General features: G+C 32.0%; 1 protein-coding gene across 1 annotated transcript; it reads right to left on the bottom strand.

Moving 5' to 3' along the window:
- Positions 1-357: 357 nt before the first annotated feature.
- Positions 358-20,474, bottom strand: LOC127735772 (uncharacterized). The gene is made up of 9 exons (XM_052246079.1): positions 20,446-20,474; positions 14,895-15,006; positions 14,388-14,529; positions 10,932-11,666; positions 10,636-10,788; positions 9,472-9,704; positions 6,536-7,306; positions 5,881-6,036; positions 358-4,489 (listed from the first exon to the last, which is right to left on the bottom strand). The coding sequence occupies exons 1-9, from the start codon at positions 20,457-20,459 to the stop codon at positions 3,269-3,271; spliced, it is 3,537 nt and encodes a 1,178-aa protein (XP_052102039.1). The 5' UTR covers positions 20,460-20,474; the 3' UTR covers positions 358-3,268.
- Between the last annotated feature and the right edge of the window lie 412 nt (positions 20,475-20,886).

Below are 20,886 nucleotides of genomic sequence, written 5' to 3'. Positions count from 1 at the left end.
AGACTGTTGGTTTTTTTGTTTGAATCGTAAGGTAACCTATAGTTGTTTACTTCTATGTCATTTAGTCTCTGGTGGAGAGTAGTCTCATTGGCAATCATACCACATCTTCTTATTTTTATATTTTAAATGAGTAACAGTGGATTCATTTAATTTCATGAGTACCAAATTTTGTGGATTGAGGAAAAGTTTTTGGGAATATTTAATTTAATGGTTTTGACAAAGTCAGCATATAAGCATATGGAAAATTTATCTGCTTTGAACATTTAAATTTGTGGTTAACATTATCTAGGATATCCTAAAAAAATGGTATCCCAAGAATATTAATGAATCCTCAGTATTCATGCCATCAACAAAAAATGAATTTCATATATGTTTATTGCCGGGTATGTAGAGATTCAAAACAAAAAACAATGATAACAGTCAAACTTAAAACAAAACAAAAAAATAATAATTATAGTAAATAAATCACTGAAGTTACTGATTAATTCTATACAAATCTCGAGTCCCATTGTTATGATAATAATTATCAAATTGGTACATACATTTCGTACAAATACATATTATCTTTATATTTTTAAAAACAGCCGTTTGTAATTTAGTGGAGCACTAATATTGAGATTTTTGAGGTTTTGTAAATGAGAAAGACCATGCTCTTTAAAAAAATCAATATAATTGAAACAAGCATTCTGTGAGTATTGCATGGCAATACATAGTCCCCTACCGGTTAAACATTCATTGTAATCGAATTCTAACTTGATCTATAACTTGTCATGGTGTAAACTACATAAAAATATCAAGTCAAAATCTTCAAGCATGACAAAAAAGACTGTTGATAACTGATTATTTAAGTGAATTTTCAATGTCCAAAGACCATAACTCTGCACAAAATCATCAGACCAGAACAAAATTCCAACTTGATCTAGCTGTAACTTGTCATGATAAAACTATATACTAATTATCAAATCAATATCTTCAAGAATGACAAACAAACCTACCCCTAAATTCTTCAAACAATTTACCAAAGAAAAGGAAAAAAATCCAAAATGTCATTTTGTCTTTAAAAATTAGTTTAAAAAATGAGTTATTTCCCTTTGAACATAAATCTTCTAATTAATAAGTATTTCATCAAAAATTTAATTCTAGGGAAAGGGCTTTAACTGAACAAAGAGAAAAGCCAAAATCATGAAAATTGAACTTGACCTGTAACTTGTCATGATAAAACAATAAACCAAATATCAAATCAATATCTTCAAGCATGAAGAAAAAAAGTCTGGAAAACTGATTGCCGGACTGACAGATGGACAGGCAGGCGGAGTGCAAACCTAAAGTCCCATTCGTCTTCGTCGGTAGGGGACTAAAAACTTTTATCTAAATCTTAATTCTTGATCATGAGTAAGACCATATCCACTGAATTGTTAATAGTTATGAATAGATACAATAAAATGTCTGTTATAATAGAAAGTCAAAACTGTTATCACTTTACTCATATTGTCTATATATATACGCAGTGTTAACTGCAAGCAAGTTTTGAACACAATAAGTAATTATTTATTTAACACTTGTTTATAAATACTTTTTTCTTTGATTTATATAGTAAAATACAATTAGGATAAAATTTTCAAACCAACAATTTATCAAAGGCCACTATGTATCACTGAGAGTTTCTTCAAACAATGTCTTTAAAAAGTTGTATTATAAACCATTTTATATAACAACAAAAGATTATGATTTGCCCAACAAAAATTCTTATATAAAATAGCAGACAACTTGCTTTTGTGAAAAGAAGGAATATAACCATTGAAAATGGGAAACCATCCAAAAAAAACCTATTTAATACAATAAATGCAAGTAGAAGATGAAAACATATAATTCCTTAGTGTGTCTTGCATGTTATAAACATTCCTACAGTGGTACAAAATGTAATTTATTATATTTTTTGTATTAAATGATGAATTAATACTGCAAACAAATCAAATTAACTGCATGGCAAAAAATATCAATGATAACTATATTTGTAAGGCATTGTCAACTAATAGCACTATTACATATACATGTAGTAACAAAGCAACAAATTTGGTACAGAACACCTAAGGGGATTAACTCTTTAAAAATCAGCTGAATTTTTTAATCACATACTATTAGTAAAGAGAAATCAAGCTTCTCAATGATCAAAATTAGTGTTTGTCAAACTGCTATATATCCAATGAAATTATTCCTGTAAATGGTGTTGTTCAAATATCATGAAATTCTTATATTTTTTTCAACACATTGTTGATGCCACCACTTGGGCAGACGTGGCCACCACCATAGCATGCTTTTGTCTCAACAAAATTGTCATGGCAAGACATTAAGTCAATTAACATGAGTTTTGTAAAACTTATCATACTCAAACCTTGAGAGCGATATACTTACCTTCTTGGTGACATTTTTAAATGATTTACAAAAAAAAAAAAAAAAAATAGATTAAAATTTTTCATTAAATGGACAATTAATTGAAAAGTAGGCTCCGTGTTGAAGGCCGTACTTTGACCTATAATGGTTTACTTTTACAAATTGTGACTTGGATGGAGAGTTGTCTCATTGGCACTCATACCACATCTTCTTATATCTATTAAACAGTCAACAGCAAGCAAACCATTTTCAATGTTAACCAAAGAAATATATATTACATTCACTTTACATTTTAAAGCCTTCAGAATATGTTTCTTACAGGAGGCTAGTTACAAATAAATGCTTTTTCTACACTTTGTTTTTAGTAATTAGCTTCATGTAAAAACTGAAAACATTGCATGATTAAACAGGCAAACAATTTCATATTTTGAATCACTCAGTTATATTCTGTGAAAATAACCTGTAATATTTTGGAGAATTCTCATGCTTTAACCTGTCTAATAGTATTCCCTTAAGGCTACTCCATAAAAATATTTAGAAAACAAAAAAAATTCCATATTTTGAATACACCTTATCGCTATTTGTTCGCTATTACTGGACATCACATAGGTTCCCGTAAAATTTTGACGTCACAATAGAAAATATCTGACGCAACAATGTAAAAGTGATTGTTGCAGGATGTCAAAAGTTCAAGCGGCGCAGATTCTCGGGTCAACCGGCGCAGATTTCTAAATAGCGATAAGGTGTATTGATATGACCCTTAGTCCTCCTGTTTCATTTAACACCAACAAGGAGTATATTCAACTGAAATGAAATTAACTATTGAAGCACCCCTTCCTTCCCCAGAAAAAAATGAATAAAATAAAATTACTTCAAATCATAAATCAACATAGCTAAACCCATCATTATCATATCCATTGTCCTCCACATGTTCATTGTCCTCCTCATGTTCATTGTCCTCCTCATGTTCATTGTCTTCCTCATGTTCATCATCTCCCTGGTGTTCATTATCTAAGTCCATGTCTTTATATACCATATCATCCTGGTGAGGCTCATAAGCTTGACCACCACCGTACTTATTAAAATACCAGCTGTCAGGTTGAGTTCTATAGTAGTCGCGTTCTTCTGCTCGGTGAAAGACCCAATCTGTTTTGGAACTTTCTCTGTATTTCCTTAAATGTTCTCTGTCTTTCATCCTTTTTAGATACCATGACTCATCTCCACAATCTAGATCTTGGCTGAACGGATCACAGTAAGCAAATTCTCCTTGGTTCTTAGTTAAATCTTCCTCAGTTTTATTTTGGCCTGTATTTTCATCACTGGTATAATCTTTCATGTCTTCTTGGTGTTTTCTCTTTTCCTGATCTTTTCTTTTATTTAATGGTTTCTTTTCCTTTGGAATGAGATGACTGCATCCATCATCAAGATGGCAGAATTTCCCCTCTGACCTGCCGTGCAGAACAAAACATGGGCAGCATCCATGATCAGCAGCAGCAAGTTGACGTCTGCCCAATTTTTCTCTGCACTCTGCATCAATATTAGGATCAGAATACGCCATATTTTCAAACCAGGCTTTCTGACAATAAAACCAAGACTTTTCTTCCTCAGATAAAACACTGATCCCTTCATTCTTTTTGAAATCTTGAAAATCTTCCATGATGTCAATAATTTGACCACATGGGAGATCATTCCTAGTACTGATATATTCAACACTTTCAAACAGATTATCTAATTCTCTCTTCAAACGTATGGAACCATGTGTGCTATGTGCTCCTTGATCAAAATCATATGAGTGCTTTTTATGGTCATCAGATTGCTGGTAATCATCATAATCATCTTGATACTTCCTTCTAGAAGTTGAAGCTGTGAACATATCTTGGTCAGAGTCCTCATTCTGTTTTCTATAGCGCTTGTTTTTGCGAGATTTCTTGTATTTTCTTATCCATTTAGCTGATTTCTGAACAATTTTAGCTGCAGCTTTAACTACTTTCTTAGAAACATCATTGACATTCTTTTTTACTGTTTCATAAGTGCTTGCTAAGATGTGATTGACCTTAGGCTCATGCTTTTTCCAAAGGTCACCTGACAGGTTCTTTACCTGAAGAAATAAAGTTTTCACAGATATAAAATAATAAAATGGTCCGCTGGGCGCAGCTTGATATGACCGCAGAGGTCGAACCCTGAACTGTTGGGGCAAGTATGGACACAACATTCAAGCTTGATACAGCACTGAATTTGGATTGTGATTAAATATTTGATACAGCATAGGTTTCTGACACAGAATGAATGTGGTCTAAGAACTTAAAATTTTTTAATTTACCTATTCAAACCATATCATTATTATTTGCTTTTATATATAAATCAGAAATAACCAATTTAAAATGGAAAATTTTATAGAAAAAAAATGAAAAAAAAATCCCCCCTCAAATTTTTTGAACCCCCTTATGATTCATCACCCCCAAACTCAATCCCAGCCTTCCCTTTGATGATTGGTACCTTGCAGTACAATTTCAGAGATATCCGTACACTTGAACACGTTATTGTCTGGAAACTAGAAAAATGCTTGTTTTTTGGCCTCTTTTTGGCCCCAAATTCCTAAACGATTAGGGCAATTACCCCCAAACTCAAACCTAGCTTCCCCTTGGTGATATGGAACCTTGTAGTACAATTACATAAAGATCCATACACTTACACACAAGTTATTGTCCTGAAACTAGAAAAATGCATGTTTTTTTGTCCCTTTTTGTCCCCTAATTCCTAAAATTTTGAGGCAATTACCCCCCAAAATCAATCCCAGCATTCCTTTTGTGGTATGGTACCTTGCAGTACAATTTCAGAGAGATCCATACACTTGAACACAAGTTATTATCATGAAACTGGAAAAATGCTGGTTTTTTACCCCTTTTTTGGCCCCTAATTCCCAAAATTTTGATGCAAATACCCCCAAAATCAATCCCAGCATTCCCTTTATGATTTGGAACCTTGTGGTACAATGTCAGAGAGATCCATACACTAACACACAAGTTATGTTTGGAAGTTACAAAAATGCTTATTTTTTGCCCCTTTTTGGCACCTAATTCCTTAACTGTTGGTACCATAACCCCCAAAATCAATCCCAACCTTCCTTTTGTGGTATTAAACCTTATGGTAAAATTTCATAGAGATCCATTTACTTAAACTAAAGTTAGAGTGCGAAAACCAATGTGTCTTCGGACGACGACGACGACGCCAATGTCATACCAAAATACGACCGCAAAGTATAATAATAAACTTTAACTTGAAAATTAAATCACTATTCAAATTTTCATGATTATTCATCATTGTTTATATTAGATAAATTGTCCTTATTACTGAACCTCCTTCTTTTTAGTTATTGCTAAAATGATGCCAAAATGAAAATCTAACAAAAATTTCATCCAGAAAAATTTGCTCATATACAAATTTATCCAATACAATATAATTTGTGTTATAAGTATACAATTTAAATACCTGTGTGAGAGTCTCCTGTATCTGTTTATTGACCGTCACCATAGAAATTCTAGTCTTATTCAAAATATCATTCATAGCATCAGACCATGATTTATATCCATCATCTTTGTCTGAACTTGATCTTTTCTTTTTTCCATGTGCATGCTCGTTGTCATTCTGAATTTAAATTCAAATATTTAAGTCATTCTTCATCCCCTGTTAAGGTTAATTTGCTTGATTATAGTTGAAATGGTAATGTTGATACTCTAGATCTGAACAACATCAATTATCAGAAAAAACCTTTGATAATTAATCTTAGCATAGTTATCACTTGCATTAAGATTATTCTGTATAATCAAATGATGAAAATACAGAAATTAAAAAAAATATAAAGTATAAGTTAAAATCACTTATATATCAATATATCAATAAACAATTGAGAATTATCATTGTCAACTGATCATTTATCAAGTATTATACTTAAGTATAGAAAGAAAGCAGGAATAAAAATATGTCTTTAAAATTGGAAACCTAACTTCAACAGTTAAACTTTTCATATTCAGATTTCATGTTTGGTAGTAAAATTTTAAACAACTTTATTACATTTTGCTTTTTTCAATTTTTTTCTCATTTCCAAAGCAGCACATGTACATGTACTGCAACTATTAACATCTACCTTATCTTTCTGGAAGTCTTCTTTCTTTTTATTGCCAAATTTAACATTTTCTGTCTTCATCTTTTCGATTTCTTCTTGTGATGTTTTTTCTAGGTCATCAGCTGCTTTTTCCAGTTCGTTAAGTTTACTTTCAAGTTCAGATGCATATTCTTTGCTCTCTTGAAGTTGATTCTTGAGACGATTAACCTCTGTCTGAAGTTGACCTCTTTCCCTCACTAGATTCCCATTTTCTTCCTTATACCTATTTAGTTCCTGTAGATAATTGTCTTTCTGTCTTCCATCTGCATCCAGCCCGGCAATCTTATTATCTAGATCAAATATGTGGTCTTGTAATCTATTGTTCTCTTCTTTTAGCTGTGCAATGACATGGAGATCAGTTGTATCTCCTTCTACATCATATTCACTGCTATGCTTCAACTCCTTCTTTCTTTCATACTGTGATACCTTTAGTTGAAGGACATACATCTGATCTTCAGCTGACAAAAGTTGATTTTCAATGTCACTTATTCGCTTGATTAAGGCAAGATTTTCGTCTTCCAGTTCACTGACCAAATATTTTCTTTTTCCATAATCAATAAGTTCTTTTTTAAGATCAGCATTATCATTCTTCAGATCATTTAGTTTTTGTTCCAGTTTTGAATTATGATACCGCTGGTGTCCATTTTCAGCTCTGAATTTGGTTACATGATGTTGTAACAGATTACCAAATCTATATATATGGCTTTTCAATTCATGGTCCAATTTTTGGAACCTTAAATCCGAGAATTTGTCCTGTAAAAAATAAAAAAACAAAAAATCCAATATTATTTCACTTTCTAATTTTTTATGTAAGGAAAATGTGCTTTTTAAAAACGAAAGTAAAGTTTTTGACAACGTTATTTGCACAAATAAAGAGTCTTAGGCAGAATAAGAACGCTGATGTTGCACACTTCGAATGATTGCACTTTCAATTTAATAGTTTACGTCAGAACATCAAATTTATATCAAAGTAAAGTTAAATATCGTTTTAATGTCAATCAAGTTAAATATCGTTTTAATGTCAATCATTGGTTATATGATGGCCAACTGATTACCATAATTGCCTTTTGTTACTAAGTCTAAAGGGATCAAAATCGGGATAAGATATAAAATGTCCGGCTGGCTAAAATATTTTTTGGAAGCCATGGTATAAACTGTAAATCGGAAAATATTGTGTTAATTAAATGGACAAAAATGTGAGATTAATTATTGAGGTTTCAGGAAAATCTGCAAACAGCTATAAGTATCAGATATCAGAATGAAAGTTCTTTTTATTGCAATATTCACCCAGTTGCATTATTCACATTAAAAAAAAACCTTGAAATAAATTATGAATTTATAGTAACCTAAACTAAAATTTGTCTTTTCATGATCTGTAAATTAATTTATAATTCAGTAATTTTGTTCCAAGAAAGAAAACTCAATTTTTCCTAATATTGAAATATGCTGTCAATGCATCAGAATAACTTCTGACTTTTCTGTGTTTGTTTTCACTGTAGGTCTATTTAAGATAATATGTATTTTACTTGGATAAGTCATTGCACATCATGAGTTGTCTATTCATACAGGTGCATTAAGCTCTGCCTAACAACAACAATCAACACTTTCTTTGTCTCCACTACAGGTGTGCCTAGCTCCACCTTCCCACAGCCTCGTTTCTATTACTTACATGTGCTAGCTCGCATCATGGCAGCATGTCATGTTTGCTTCCCTTATCCCTCCCTCCCAGAAGCATCACTGAGCGTACAATGGGTTATTTTAAAAAAAAAATTTTTTTTTTTTTATATATTTATAGTTTGTTCTTATGTTTAATTGTATGATTGTATACAGGGACATTTCACATGATTGATTTAGGAGTTAAGTAAAGGGGGATTTTAGTTTGGGGTTACCAAGCTCATAAAATTGCCATTCTCATTATTCTTGTTGTTATTATTCCAAGACAGGTAAATACAAAATTCAACAATTCATACTAAAATGAAAAAAAATGCAGTGTTCCCTACAAATCTTTTATGACAACTTGAAGTTTATTGCAGACACAGAAAAATAGTGCATACAATTCTGTTAAAAAATTGGGAAGTACCTAATACAGCTGGTTGGCAATACACAACTTAATTCCAATAATCAGTTGACACAAAGAATGTACAGCCTATGTACATGTGTAATTTTGATAGTACACATATAAAGCAAATGTTGAAATTTAAATGGCAACACTTTAAAATGTAAACTAGGCAAAAGTTTCGATCAGTGAACTATAATTTTACTGAGGGTGCAGGGTCAAAGCATCTCCATGGAAATAACACGCGACTCTCTAATACAACCAAATACTACTGACTTACCATTAGTGAATCTTCTGAAAGTGACCTAATCATAAACTTTAACATATCAATTATGCAAAAGTTTCAAAGTCAATATGGAATATGACAAAGGGCACAGGGCCAATTGATCGCCATAGAAATGAGATATGCTATTTATTATACTACGACCTATCCAATACCATTAGTGGTACCCCTTAAACTGACCTATATATCATGTATTTAGCTAATAAAGAATGTTAACATGTAAACTTTGGGAAAGTTTCAAAGTCAATTGGCCATAACAAAGGGGGCAGGCTAAGTAATTGTCATGGAACTGAGATGTGTCAATGTTTATGTAACTGCATACCAAATAGCAAAGATCCAATCAGAAACTTTAACAATCGTAACAGTGACAGCAACACACCTATCTGGCCTCTGGGACTTTGTGTAGGTTAGACAAAATATGTTCCATATCTGAAACCACAACAAAATAAAACATGGACCACTACTGTGCATTCACCACTGAGTCTTTAAGTTACATTCATTTCTATTTATTCTTTATTTGTTATGGTAGATATAATTTCTGTCTCTTTTATCATACTAAATATAATCACTACAACCTACCATATTATATCCCATATTCGTATACTTCCAATCTGTCTTGTCCTTTATCAATTTATCAGCACTCAATCCCTTCTGCTCGAAATCATCCCAAAGAAGGTTAACAGTTGTTTGGGTTGTATTCTTCAATAGTTCAATATCCTTTAGAGTCTGTTCCATACCATAGGCTTTTAACATTTCAACTTGTCTAGTAACTTTTCCTAGGTCACTGCAACACACTGAATTGTTTCCTACTCCTGCAAAATACACTTAAAATAAACTAAGGATCTCAGAAATGCACATCTGGGAGTGGGGGCTTATCTATCTTATCATAGAAAAGTAAATCCCTCATAAAAAAAATCACAAGTATATGTAGGTACATTAAACTGCTGTTCATTACTGCATTAATGTGTATGACCATTTTTTAGTGTTGAAAATCAGGAAATCAACAGCTTTTCTATGGTTACAGTTCACTTAAAAAGTAATAGCCCTCACCTAGGCCTGTAACTGCTAATTTAGTCTTCTCAAACATTTTATGAATAAAGATGGCTCATTGCAATACATGATGAGATGCAAAATCAGGATCAATTACTGTAAATAATTTTGCTATTGTTGCTGTGGAAAGGCATTTGTGGTACTATACTAAATTGACACAAAGTTAATTGAGATTAGATTATTTATTGATAACAGATAAGTATAAAAGCTTTTAGGTAAATGGTCTTAGAGGAGTAAAGCTCAAAGGTAACATTTATGCTACAATAAGATGAAAATGGTCAAATTTTATAAATCCAGCAAAATGACAGTTCAGTATTATCCAATACACATGAAAAAAAAAATAATCTCACTTGAAGTATGAAAGCTTTTTGACATATGGTCAGGGGAGAAGTGTTTACGAGGTGTTTACGAGGTTTCATGATGATCAACAGGCAAAAAATGATCAAAGTCCCAAAACTTCATAAAAAATTGTCAAATCAAAATAGTGGTATAGTCATCTACACATAATGACAAACATTCCTACCAAACTTGTATGAAAGCTCAGAGAAGAAGTGTTCATAATTTCATAGTACCGGTATTAGGAATGGAAAGAAAGGTGAAGTACATGTAGGAGACAATAAATATTAGGAACTGTTTCTATGGATGTTCTCTTCTCAATTTTATTTACATGTATCTTAGTCCGTTTATTTTTACCTTGAGAATATCCTGCCCAGTAAGCTGCTGTTGATGCTACCATAATACAAATTATTTCTACAATCATAATTATAAGACCATCTGTCTTTTCTAACTTATGTTGTCTGACTGTAACTTCTGGTATTCTCTGTAACTGTGTGGCCTCTTCTTCATCTGAAAATATTTAACAAATAAGACATGGTTTAATAACAAAATCTTAATGAATTGAATAATCCAAACACACAAAGATATCTAACATCACAAAATGAGTTTGTCATTTAACAGTAATATTAATGCAAAGTAGTTTTTATTCTTACTTTGAAAAACTGTTTCTTGTATTAATTCATCACCATTTTCCACATCGTGTCCATGCCTATGTAATAGACCATCAGTATCCCTCTCTAACAAGGTAAATGTATCATCTTCATTTTCACTGGCTGTCTGATCACTTTGGAGATCACCCTGGTTTTCAGCCTCTATCTCATTTCTTGACTCATTTTCATTCTCATCATGATCCATAAATGAAAAATTTGAACTTTGTGAACTATTTGTCTCTTGACTTCTGTCACTACCTGTATCAGTTTCTCCAGCATCTTCCTCAGTATGTTTTTCCCTGTTTTCTCCTCTTGCCAGATTTTCTTTTTCTTTAACTTTTGAGTCTGAGCAACTTTCTCCTGAGTCTGATATATGAGCCACCAAATGTAACACTTCAGGAATACTCTCATCTGAGAAACTATGACCTGAGCTACTGGGAAATGATATGTCATCTTTGATATCAGAATTGACAGATGAAGCAGCTTCATTAATTTCTACCTCACTTCCAGAATTAGAACAAACTCTTTCGATTTCAGAAGTGATTGGTTTTATTTCATCAGCTATACATTTTTTGCTTTCTGTAATATTCAAAAGTTCCTGGCTTCCTTCTACGGCATCGGTAGTTGAAGCCATCTCTTCTTGTATTGCTGGATGTGGTACAGTAGAACCTTTCCCCTGTTTATCAACATTTTTAACAGAATCTTCCCTATCATCAGAGTCAGATTCTGTCAGCAGCTCTGGAATATATACCAATACAATACATTATTTGTTGAAATTGTTCAGCTTTATCAAAAGTAATTAACTGAAGTGTAAGTAATAAGGAATACTCATCCATTTGATGAGAGAACTGAGAAAAAAATCTGCGTCAAAATAAGTACTAGTGAAAATTCTTTTCATTACTGAAAAATGAATAAAATTGTGTGCATCATACCCAAAATTCAATGCACTTAACTGACTTCAAAAAAATATAGAAATATTTTCAGGTTTTTCACATAAAATCATTTTATACATGTGTACAAAAAATCCCCTAGTGTGTAATACTCTAAATTAGTCAGCATCGATCTAAAAATGATAACTTTCGAAAATAAATAATTTGTACATGATTCTACAAACTAGTGATGAGACCCTCAGCCGCAGCGCGATGCCTCTTAGCAGTAAAGTCATTTTATTTGTCCTGTATCACTGTGTATCATATACATGTATGTACTTTTATTTCTGTTGTTTTGATTTTCACTAAATTTGTGTTTTATCTGCATGTAAACCTCTTTATTTAGCATCATCCGTATTTATAATTGTACATGTATGTTTAAGGTTATGGTTATTATAGTGATTGGTTTTTGGTGGACAGCTTGTCAAAGGGTAATTGCACCCTGGTAACTTAATTTTGGAATAATCCATTGTATTTTTTTAAATTATAGTATGTTCAGTTGATTTAGTTCATCATGTAAGTGAGAGAGGAGATATGTTCTTTTTGATTAATGTTTGTACTAGTGATTCTACAATGAATCATAATATGCTTTCTATGAGAAAGAAAAAAAGATAGAAAACACGCCTTTTCTGCTGTGTATTCTATAGAGCATACAACTGAGGTTAATATATATATATATAATTCGTCTCAAATTTAGCCCAACAATGTTAGATCTTCAAATTTGAGTTAGCAAATTTTTGTTTTTCCATCAGCGGGATTCGAACCCTTGCTTCTGTGACATCGTGGCAACACCGCCAGCACCATGTCCAGCGCCCTAGACCACTCGACCACCTAGGCTACATAAAAATATAGCTTTCGGTGGTCGATGTAATGCAAATCCTCATAGGCTTTATCTAGGGTTGTAACACAGTACATGATGTATAGTGGCAAGTAGAAGGTATACCTTTCAGATCAGCTATTTTTGTCAGTCATAAGGATGATAATGTTAATTACCATGCCGCCACATCAAATTTACATATATATATATATAAGTCTTGTCCTAAGATGTATGAATTTATTGTTAACCCAGCCAGTGGACCGTGGGAATTGTGTATACAGATTTTCCCATGGTAGTTACCATCTTAAGGGTATGTTTACCTGTCATAACTTCAAATTAACTAAATTATTAAAACAACACAAGTGATCAGTACTAAAAACGATTTAAGAATAAAGGATCAAACTTTAACATATAATGTTCCAAGCCAAGCAAAATTAAGGGGACACCTTTATTAAGTAACTTATATTACATACCTCTATCTTACAGATGACTATTTTTATGATTGAATGATCATTGTTTTATTGCAAAGTGTACAGATAACCTGATCAGTTTTATATTATAAGGCTAATGAAGAATTTTGAAATTTTAATGTTTATTAACATATTTACAACCAGCTTCTTAACATCTGAACAACATTTAAATCACTAAAAGCTACAACCATGTTAAGTTTGAATAACATACATTCAATTCATACATGAAGGCCTTTATTGATTTTCTAAATAAATGTATACATGGTATATGAGAGTTAAATATATATATACTAATTCATCAACATTAGAAAATGAATAGTTAATTCTTTCAAATAGTCAATATGTGAAGTAAAAAGTACAAATTCAGTATATTAGTCATATTTATTAGTACACAATGTACATGTATCTGTTAGTACAAATGTATTAACATTTTTGTTTAAGTTACAATACAACTGGTGTGGATTTTGTAAATACTTTTCGCCATGCTACTTGTATGGATTATAAGTTGTCTCATTGGCACTCATACCACATCTTCTTATTTATATATAGTCCACAGTCAATGGGAGACTGGGCAAACTTTTAAAAAGTTCTCTGTGCCCAACTTTTAGATTGAACATGCATATGCCAATTCTTTTCTTTGCTCATAAGAATTGAGCATACTTTACATAGGAAAAGTTATTACAAAAGCCTTTGAATTCAACATTTTCTAATAAATCAATGGTTAAATTTGAGTTGACATGCATGGGCTGGCCCCATGGTGGGCAGGTGGAAATGACTAAATATATATGAAGGCTTGGGTGGGGTTTACACAATAGAGAATAATGAACAAAAAATAGATAATAAAGGGATAAGGGAATGACCATAAAATTTCAAACAGGGGGGGGGGGGGGGGGGGTTTGGGGGGGGGGGGTTGGATATTTAACAAAGGGATATGGGAACAACCATTTAACTTCAAGGGGGGTATGGTTTTTTCCTAAAAATATTATGATCCCCAATTTGATGAAAAAAAATATTGTGGTCAAGCAGATGATAAAAAAAATATTCTGAATCCAGATTTTCCCCATACCTTATTATAGTGTTAAATTTTGAAAAAAATAATTTGATTGATAGCATTGAAAAACTAAAAAAAAATGTTTGTGCTTTGCGCGAAAAAAAATTCTGACTCAGACAAAAAACCATAACCCCCCCTTGAAGTTAAATGGTTGCTCCCTAAGATGACCTTCAATATTCATGGGTAACTTACCTTTTGACCTTAACCTGAGAACAAAGAATGGACGAGATGGATCTCTTCCTGTATTAGAACTTCTTTGTGAAGAACTATCACCTTCATCTTCTGAAGTTAATAATTCTATAGAACTTTCTGAACAAGAAGCATCATCTTCACTCTGTAAACAGAAATCAGACCAATTTTTGGAATTTATAAACATGATGTTGATTGACAGATACATGTACATGTATCTTAATAAACTTAAATTTTCATCAAATTAGTTGAAACATACATTTTGTACATGTTAATTATAAGGTAATTGACAACTGATGCAAAAGTAAATCAACATGAATATGTATGGTCCAGTCACATTTTTACAATTTATTTTGAAAACAATCCTTTGTCGCTAAAAGGATAATGACAGCCTTTTTCCATGGTACATTTTTGTATCAGCTACTTATCAAATAGAATTAACACTATTTACAAATCTCGAAACACTTTAAAGTTCAATGTGGTATGTTCATGATTTCATGATAATATTACCTCTATTTCTCCTTCATTTGTAACTAATGCCCAGTCACTACTGTTGCTTGATTCCTCTGTTGTCATACTGATTCCCTGTTTCACAATTAACAAAAATCCAAAACAGTCTTCCCTGCAAGACATACATGTAGTAATAACATCAAATCTTAACCATATTAACATATACATGATATATATAAACAGGTATATAAAAGTAATATGCTTGACCTACAAAAATGTACCTTTGTTATTCTAAGACAACATATAATAATCTGGAGAAATGAATGACAGCTTAATGAAAATTGTTTAATCACAATTCTATTTCAGTGAACAGGTAGAGAATGACCTATATTTTTGTACATGTATATATGACATTTATAACTTTAATTCAAATGAAAATATACTTTAATATCCTTCATGTACATGTACTAACATTTGTCTACTGTTGATGTCATTACAATGTACAGTGTACAACAACACTAATTAGCTTACATTTACTGTGTGTACATGTGCATGCATAAAACATTGAACTGACCTATAATCAAAACCTTATTCACTTATATATATATAAATTTATTATTCATTGATATTTAAGAAAGAGTATTTAATATAATTCGTCTAAATAACAGCCCAACAATGTTAGATCTGTAAATTTGTGGAAGCAAATTTTTGTTCTTCCCTGGCCAGGATTCGAACTCTTGCTACTGAGATATCATGGCACCAAATCGCCTTGCACTATGCCCGACGGGCTAGACCACTCGACCACCTAGGCTCGACAAAAATCAAGCTTTCAGTGGCCGGGTGTTACCTTTCCTCATCAGTTTTTATCTAGCATCGTAACACAGTACATGATATAACAAAAGCATTAATATATATATACCAAGAAATTTGTTTTGCATGCACACCTATAAAAATTGCGGTTATTATCCAACGCAATCATAGGTTTGAACGTTGTTTTCAATTTAGACTTGTTTATATTTTTTCATTTGGGCTTGTACATTGTATTATATTTGCCTTTGGGTTTATATGATCTGTTCATCCTATTTTGACTCTTCAAAATTCAAGAGTCTATCCTAAATTGAGGTAAATTATATGGCCTTCCAAATACCGTTTCGATTCCTAACATCACTGAAGAGACATTAATTGTCGATATCCGGATATGGTGTACTTATTTTTGCACCTTTTGTTTGCGGTATACCATCTTTTCCGCAAGGTTATTGCTTTCTGTTTGGTATTAAATTAATAGTTAAGATCCGTTTTGTCACATTTGGTGATGCGTTTATTTGGCAATCGCCAATGGCAGTCAGCAGGGTTTAAGAACATTCGTTGTATATATATATTTTTATATACAAAACTAAATTAAAAACAACGTTCAAACCTATGATTGCGTAGGATAAAAACGGCAATTTTAATACGTGTGCATGCAAAACAAATTTCTTGGTAGAGGGGTCTAAATACAGCACAAACAACATTTTCCAAAAGACCAAAAAAGTGAGAAAGTATATTTTAACAAAACGCATTTGACTAGCAGGTCAAACAACGGATGTTCTTAAACCCTGCTGACTGCCATATATATATATATATATATATATATATATATGCATTTTAGATACATGTAAAGGTGTCCTAATTTTCTTAATTTCCTTAGTGACTTAACATCAAATGCCTAATAACACATCTTCACTGACAAAATAACATTTTCCTGCTGAGATCTTATACAGTTTCTTTGCATACACCAATACGCCAGAAATTGAGGTGATCTGAGGTAAATATTAATTCTTTTTTTTAAATTAATATGTCAATTATCTAAATCATTAAGTGTCTGCAGGTTAGCACCACTCTGACTCGTGGGAGAAATCCCTACAAATTAGGCAAGTTGACAGGTCTGATGTTGTACAATATGAGAGTTTTATCTTACAATGTAGCTAGAAGCCATAGTACTAGCATAGTTTAGCTTTTAACATTGTTGATGGTAATTGATTGTTGGTGTTTAACACTACCTTCAGCACTCTTGGCCAGGATGCCTAGAGAGAACCACCTAGTCAATTCAGATAGTCAAACACACGTGCCAGGTGACAGTTTCAAACCAACAACCTCAGTGTTGACAGACTAGTGATACTGACTAAATCAACCACTCGTCCACAGAGGCCCCTCTTCAAACATCATGTTTAACTTTAAAGAGAGATAAATTTCCTTTGTTGTGTTCAAGCCCTTTCCTTTTTGAATAGGTAAAAAAAAAATACTGCTGTTAAAATGCATACATTGTACTATCAGGACTATTGATGTTTTCATTATTCATATAAGATTAATAGGCCAGGACTTATATATAAGAACCATTATTACTGTATTACAATACATGTACAGTTTCTATCATTACGTACACATTCCATGAATATTTTATTTTTTATAGATCTTTAATAGATGGCATATAATTTCTGAAGATACATGTACATTGATTAGAGCTAAAATTATGGTAAAAAGAGAGAAGAGAAAGTATATAATGTAATGATTTGGGAGCCATACATGTATGTATGATGTGTTTTTTTTAATTTTAATAACAAACAAGAGTGCACACGCTGATATGTCTCGCCTACTATACTGACCATTGATTTTATGTTGATAGTCCTACATATAAAGTTTTACTACAAGTATCACATTAACATTTATGATCCAAGAAAATGAGGTCAAGGTCAGATAATCCAAGCCAGAAATACATGTACACCTTTAATACAATCATTCCATACACAGAATATAGATGACCCATTGCTTATAGTATTAAAGAAACAGACCAAACCATGGAAATTCTATATTGACCAATGAACCATGAAAATGAAGTCAAGGTCAGATGAACCCTGCCAGACAGACATGTACACCTTAAAATCATTCCAAGCATCAAATATAGTTGACCTATTGCTTATAGTATCTAAGAAACAAAGTTAACCAGGAAAACTGAACATTGACCAATTCAATGAACCATGAAAATGAGGTGAAGGTCAGATGATACCTGCCAGACAGACATACATGTACATGTATACACCTTACAATCATACACCAAATATAGTTGACCTATTGCTTAAAGTTTAAGAAAAACAGACCAAAACACACAAAAACAAAACATAAGCAATGAACCATGAAAACTATGCTGTTGTGAATTGACCCACCCAAAAAAAAAAACAAAAAAAAATTGACCCCCCTTTTTTTTTGTTTTTGTGCAATACACTATGCTGTTGCGAATTGACCCCCCCCACAGAATTTCTTTTTTACCCCCCCCCCCCCCAATTTTTTTTTCTCACCTCCCCCCCCCCCCCCCCCTTTTCCAAACAAAAAAAAATCTTTCCCAAGATATGGTCATAATCTCAATTCAAATTTCCAATGTAGTTTGCAACCATAATTACCCATTTAAATACATCATAAAAGTCTTAAAATAGAAAATGACATACATAATCATGGCTAAAATTAATATTCCTTAATCAGCATTTTTAAATAGTAACTTCTAAAAGTAAATTGACAGCTAATCACCTCAAGACAATACAACATTTCTTTATACATAATTTAAAAGCAGTGTAAGGGAAGTAATCCAAATATAACATTGTACTTTTTTTTAATTGTCCATTAACCAGGAAACCCTTGTTTTTCCCCCTTTTTTGCCCCTACTTCCTAAACGATTTGAGCCATAACCCCCCAAAGCCAATCCTAACCATCCCTTTGTGGTATGGAAACTTGTGGTATAATTTCAGAGAGATCCATACACCGTTCCACAAGTTATAGTCTGGAAACTAGAAAAATGCTAATTTGGGCCCCTAATTCCTAAACTGTTAGGACTATAACCCCCAAAATCAATCCCAACCTTCCTTTTGTGGTTATAAACCTTGTGTTTTAATTTCATAGATTTCTATTTACATTTACTAAAGTTATTTATAAATTAGTAAACCAAATGTCTTCGGACGACGCTGACGATGACGACGTGATACCAATATACGACCGCAAAATTTTTTGCGGGGTTGTATAAATAGTACACAAGCATGCACATTTTTAGATGTATAACTGAAATTATTTTGCAAAGTAAGTATTTTATATATATCAAACTAACATTTATTTTAACATAAGCTAGTTTCAAATTTGCATAGATACTTTATAAATGATTAATTATAGATTAAAGAATTGTCTAATGTATGTTCCATTGTACTACATTAAACTGTATAAATATAAGTAATGTACTGACAATTACTTATTTATGTAATATGTTCAAAATTGGATGTACTAATAGTAATCATAAATACTAGATTGACGAATCATTTTGCGACAGCGTTTTGGAGGTACAGGAGTACAATGTAACTGGAATATTAATTTGTGTTTATTTGTTATTATCAGTCAAATAAAACACTTTAATGATATCTGTTGATAACCTCCCCTTCATGAGACAAAATTTCATGACAATCTGTCTATGAAATATTGTCTCAATACACACAAAATATAATATAACCTCCATTTAACAGGACAAAATTTCATAGTATTCATCTGTGAAATATTGTCTATATACAGACAAAATTTCACTATGGAAATTTGTCCTAGACTCTGGACATTTTTTCATAGATGAGGACAATATTTCACGATACATAGTCATGAAATATTGTCTTGGAGGACAATATTTTATAGGACAATATTTTGCTTTACACAAAATCCAGTTGTTTTTACTTTTCTGAAACAAAATGTATTTGAATATTTATCTAGAGCATGCTATGCCTTCAAATTTTTCCACATACTCAGGTTTGTCTGTACTCAAGAGTAAATTTTGAGGTGAAAATGCAGCCATTTTAGCCAAAGGGTCCACATGAACCTTAAAAAAGAGAAAAGAGAAAATACTACATGTACATGTATTTAAACAAGGAATTACTTGCATGAATCTGGAATAATTTTGAATTTGGAAAATTGATAAGAAAGGTACATGTATGATGAAAACTTACCTAATTTAGGAGGATTATCAATGCATGCATGGCTAAGGGGGGTTAGTTAGTTTATACTGAACTATCAGTGACATAATGTGAACCTTAGCATAGACATTTATGTTAAAGATTTACAAAATGTAATAATATACCATATTCAATGTTCTAAATACTTTTTGTAAGTCTGAAAAAGATCTGTTTCAAACAACCGGTTTGACATGTGAAACTGATATGATGCCTGACTTTTTTTAAATTCCCTATCAAAACAATGAATGCATAAATAAGAACAATATAAAAAAAATGTGGCCGCATCGACTTTGGCCGAAACGACCTGTGGCCGAAACGTTTCCAAAGCAAAAGGTCTAAATGAAGTTCATTTTTTCAATTCAAGGCTTTATATAGAGTCGGTACGTATATTAATCATCATTACAAACATAAGCTCGTGAGAGCTTTTAAAACCGACATTAATTTTTTTTTTAACTTTTTCTTGGTAAAAAAAAGCTTCAAGAATGCATGATCATTTCTGAGATTCCTTATGCCATTCCCCAAAAAAGTTGTTTGTACACATACTTACAAACTCCCAACTTAAAAGGCACTGTCTCTAATTAGAATGTCTCATTCAAAATTACCTGTCTCTAAACATATAAGAATGTATGCAATAACTTCCATTTCGCGAACCAAAACATCAACAAAGTCACGTGATTAACTTTGTTTTGATGATTCAAAACATTAGTTTCGTAACATAGTTATGGAAGTTGATCCATCAAAGCTTAACTTTTAGTGACTTTAGATATTCACATTGAAGCTAATTAATCTTTTGTAGTAATATTCGTTTTAATAATTTAATAATTCTATCAAATAATATCGTCCGAAAACATTTTCGCTGCTAAAAGAGCCAATCAGATTTCGACCTGTCTCCAAACAGTGTCATTGCGGGAGATTTCCAAAAATAGACTTGACTAATGATTATTCCGAATTTTGGTTACGATACAAATTTTCATTGGTGTACATAGTTACATGAGTAAGTGACCGATAATTGTTTTCAAAACGAGACGAATATCAAATCTTTC

Source organism: Mytilus californianus, unplaced genomic scaffold, assembly GCF_021869535.1.
Source record: "Mytilus californianus isolate M0D057914Y unplaced genomic scaffold, xbMytCali1.0.p SCAF_3, whole genome shotgun sequence".
In the NCBI taxonomy this organism is placed as follows: Eukaryota; Metazoa; Mollusca; class Bivalvia; order Mytilida; family Mytilidae; genus Mytilus; species Mytilus californianus.
Note: the sequence above shows the minus strand (reverse complement) of the source record. Positions and strands in the feature narration are given on the sequence as shown.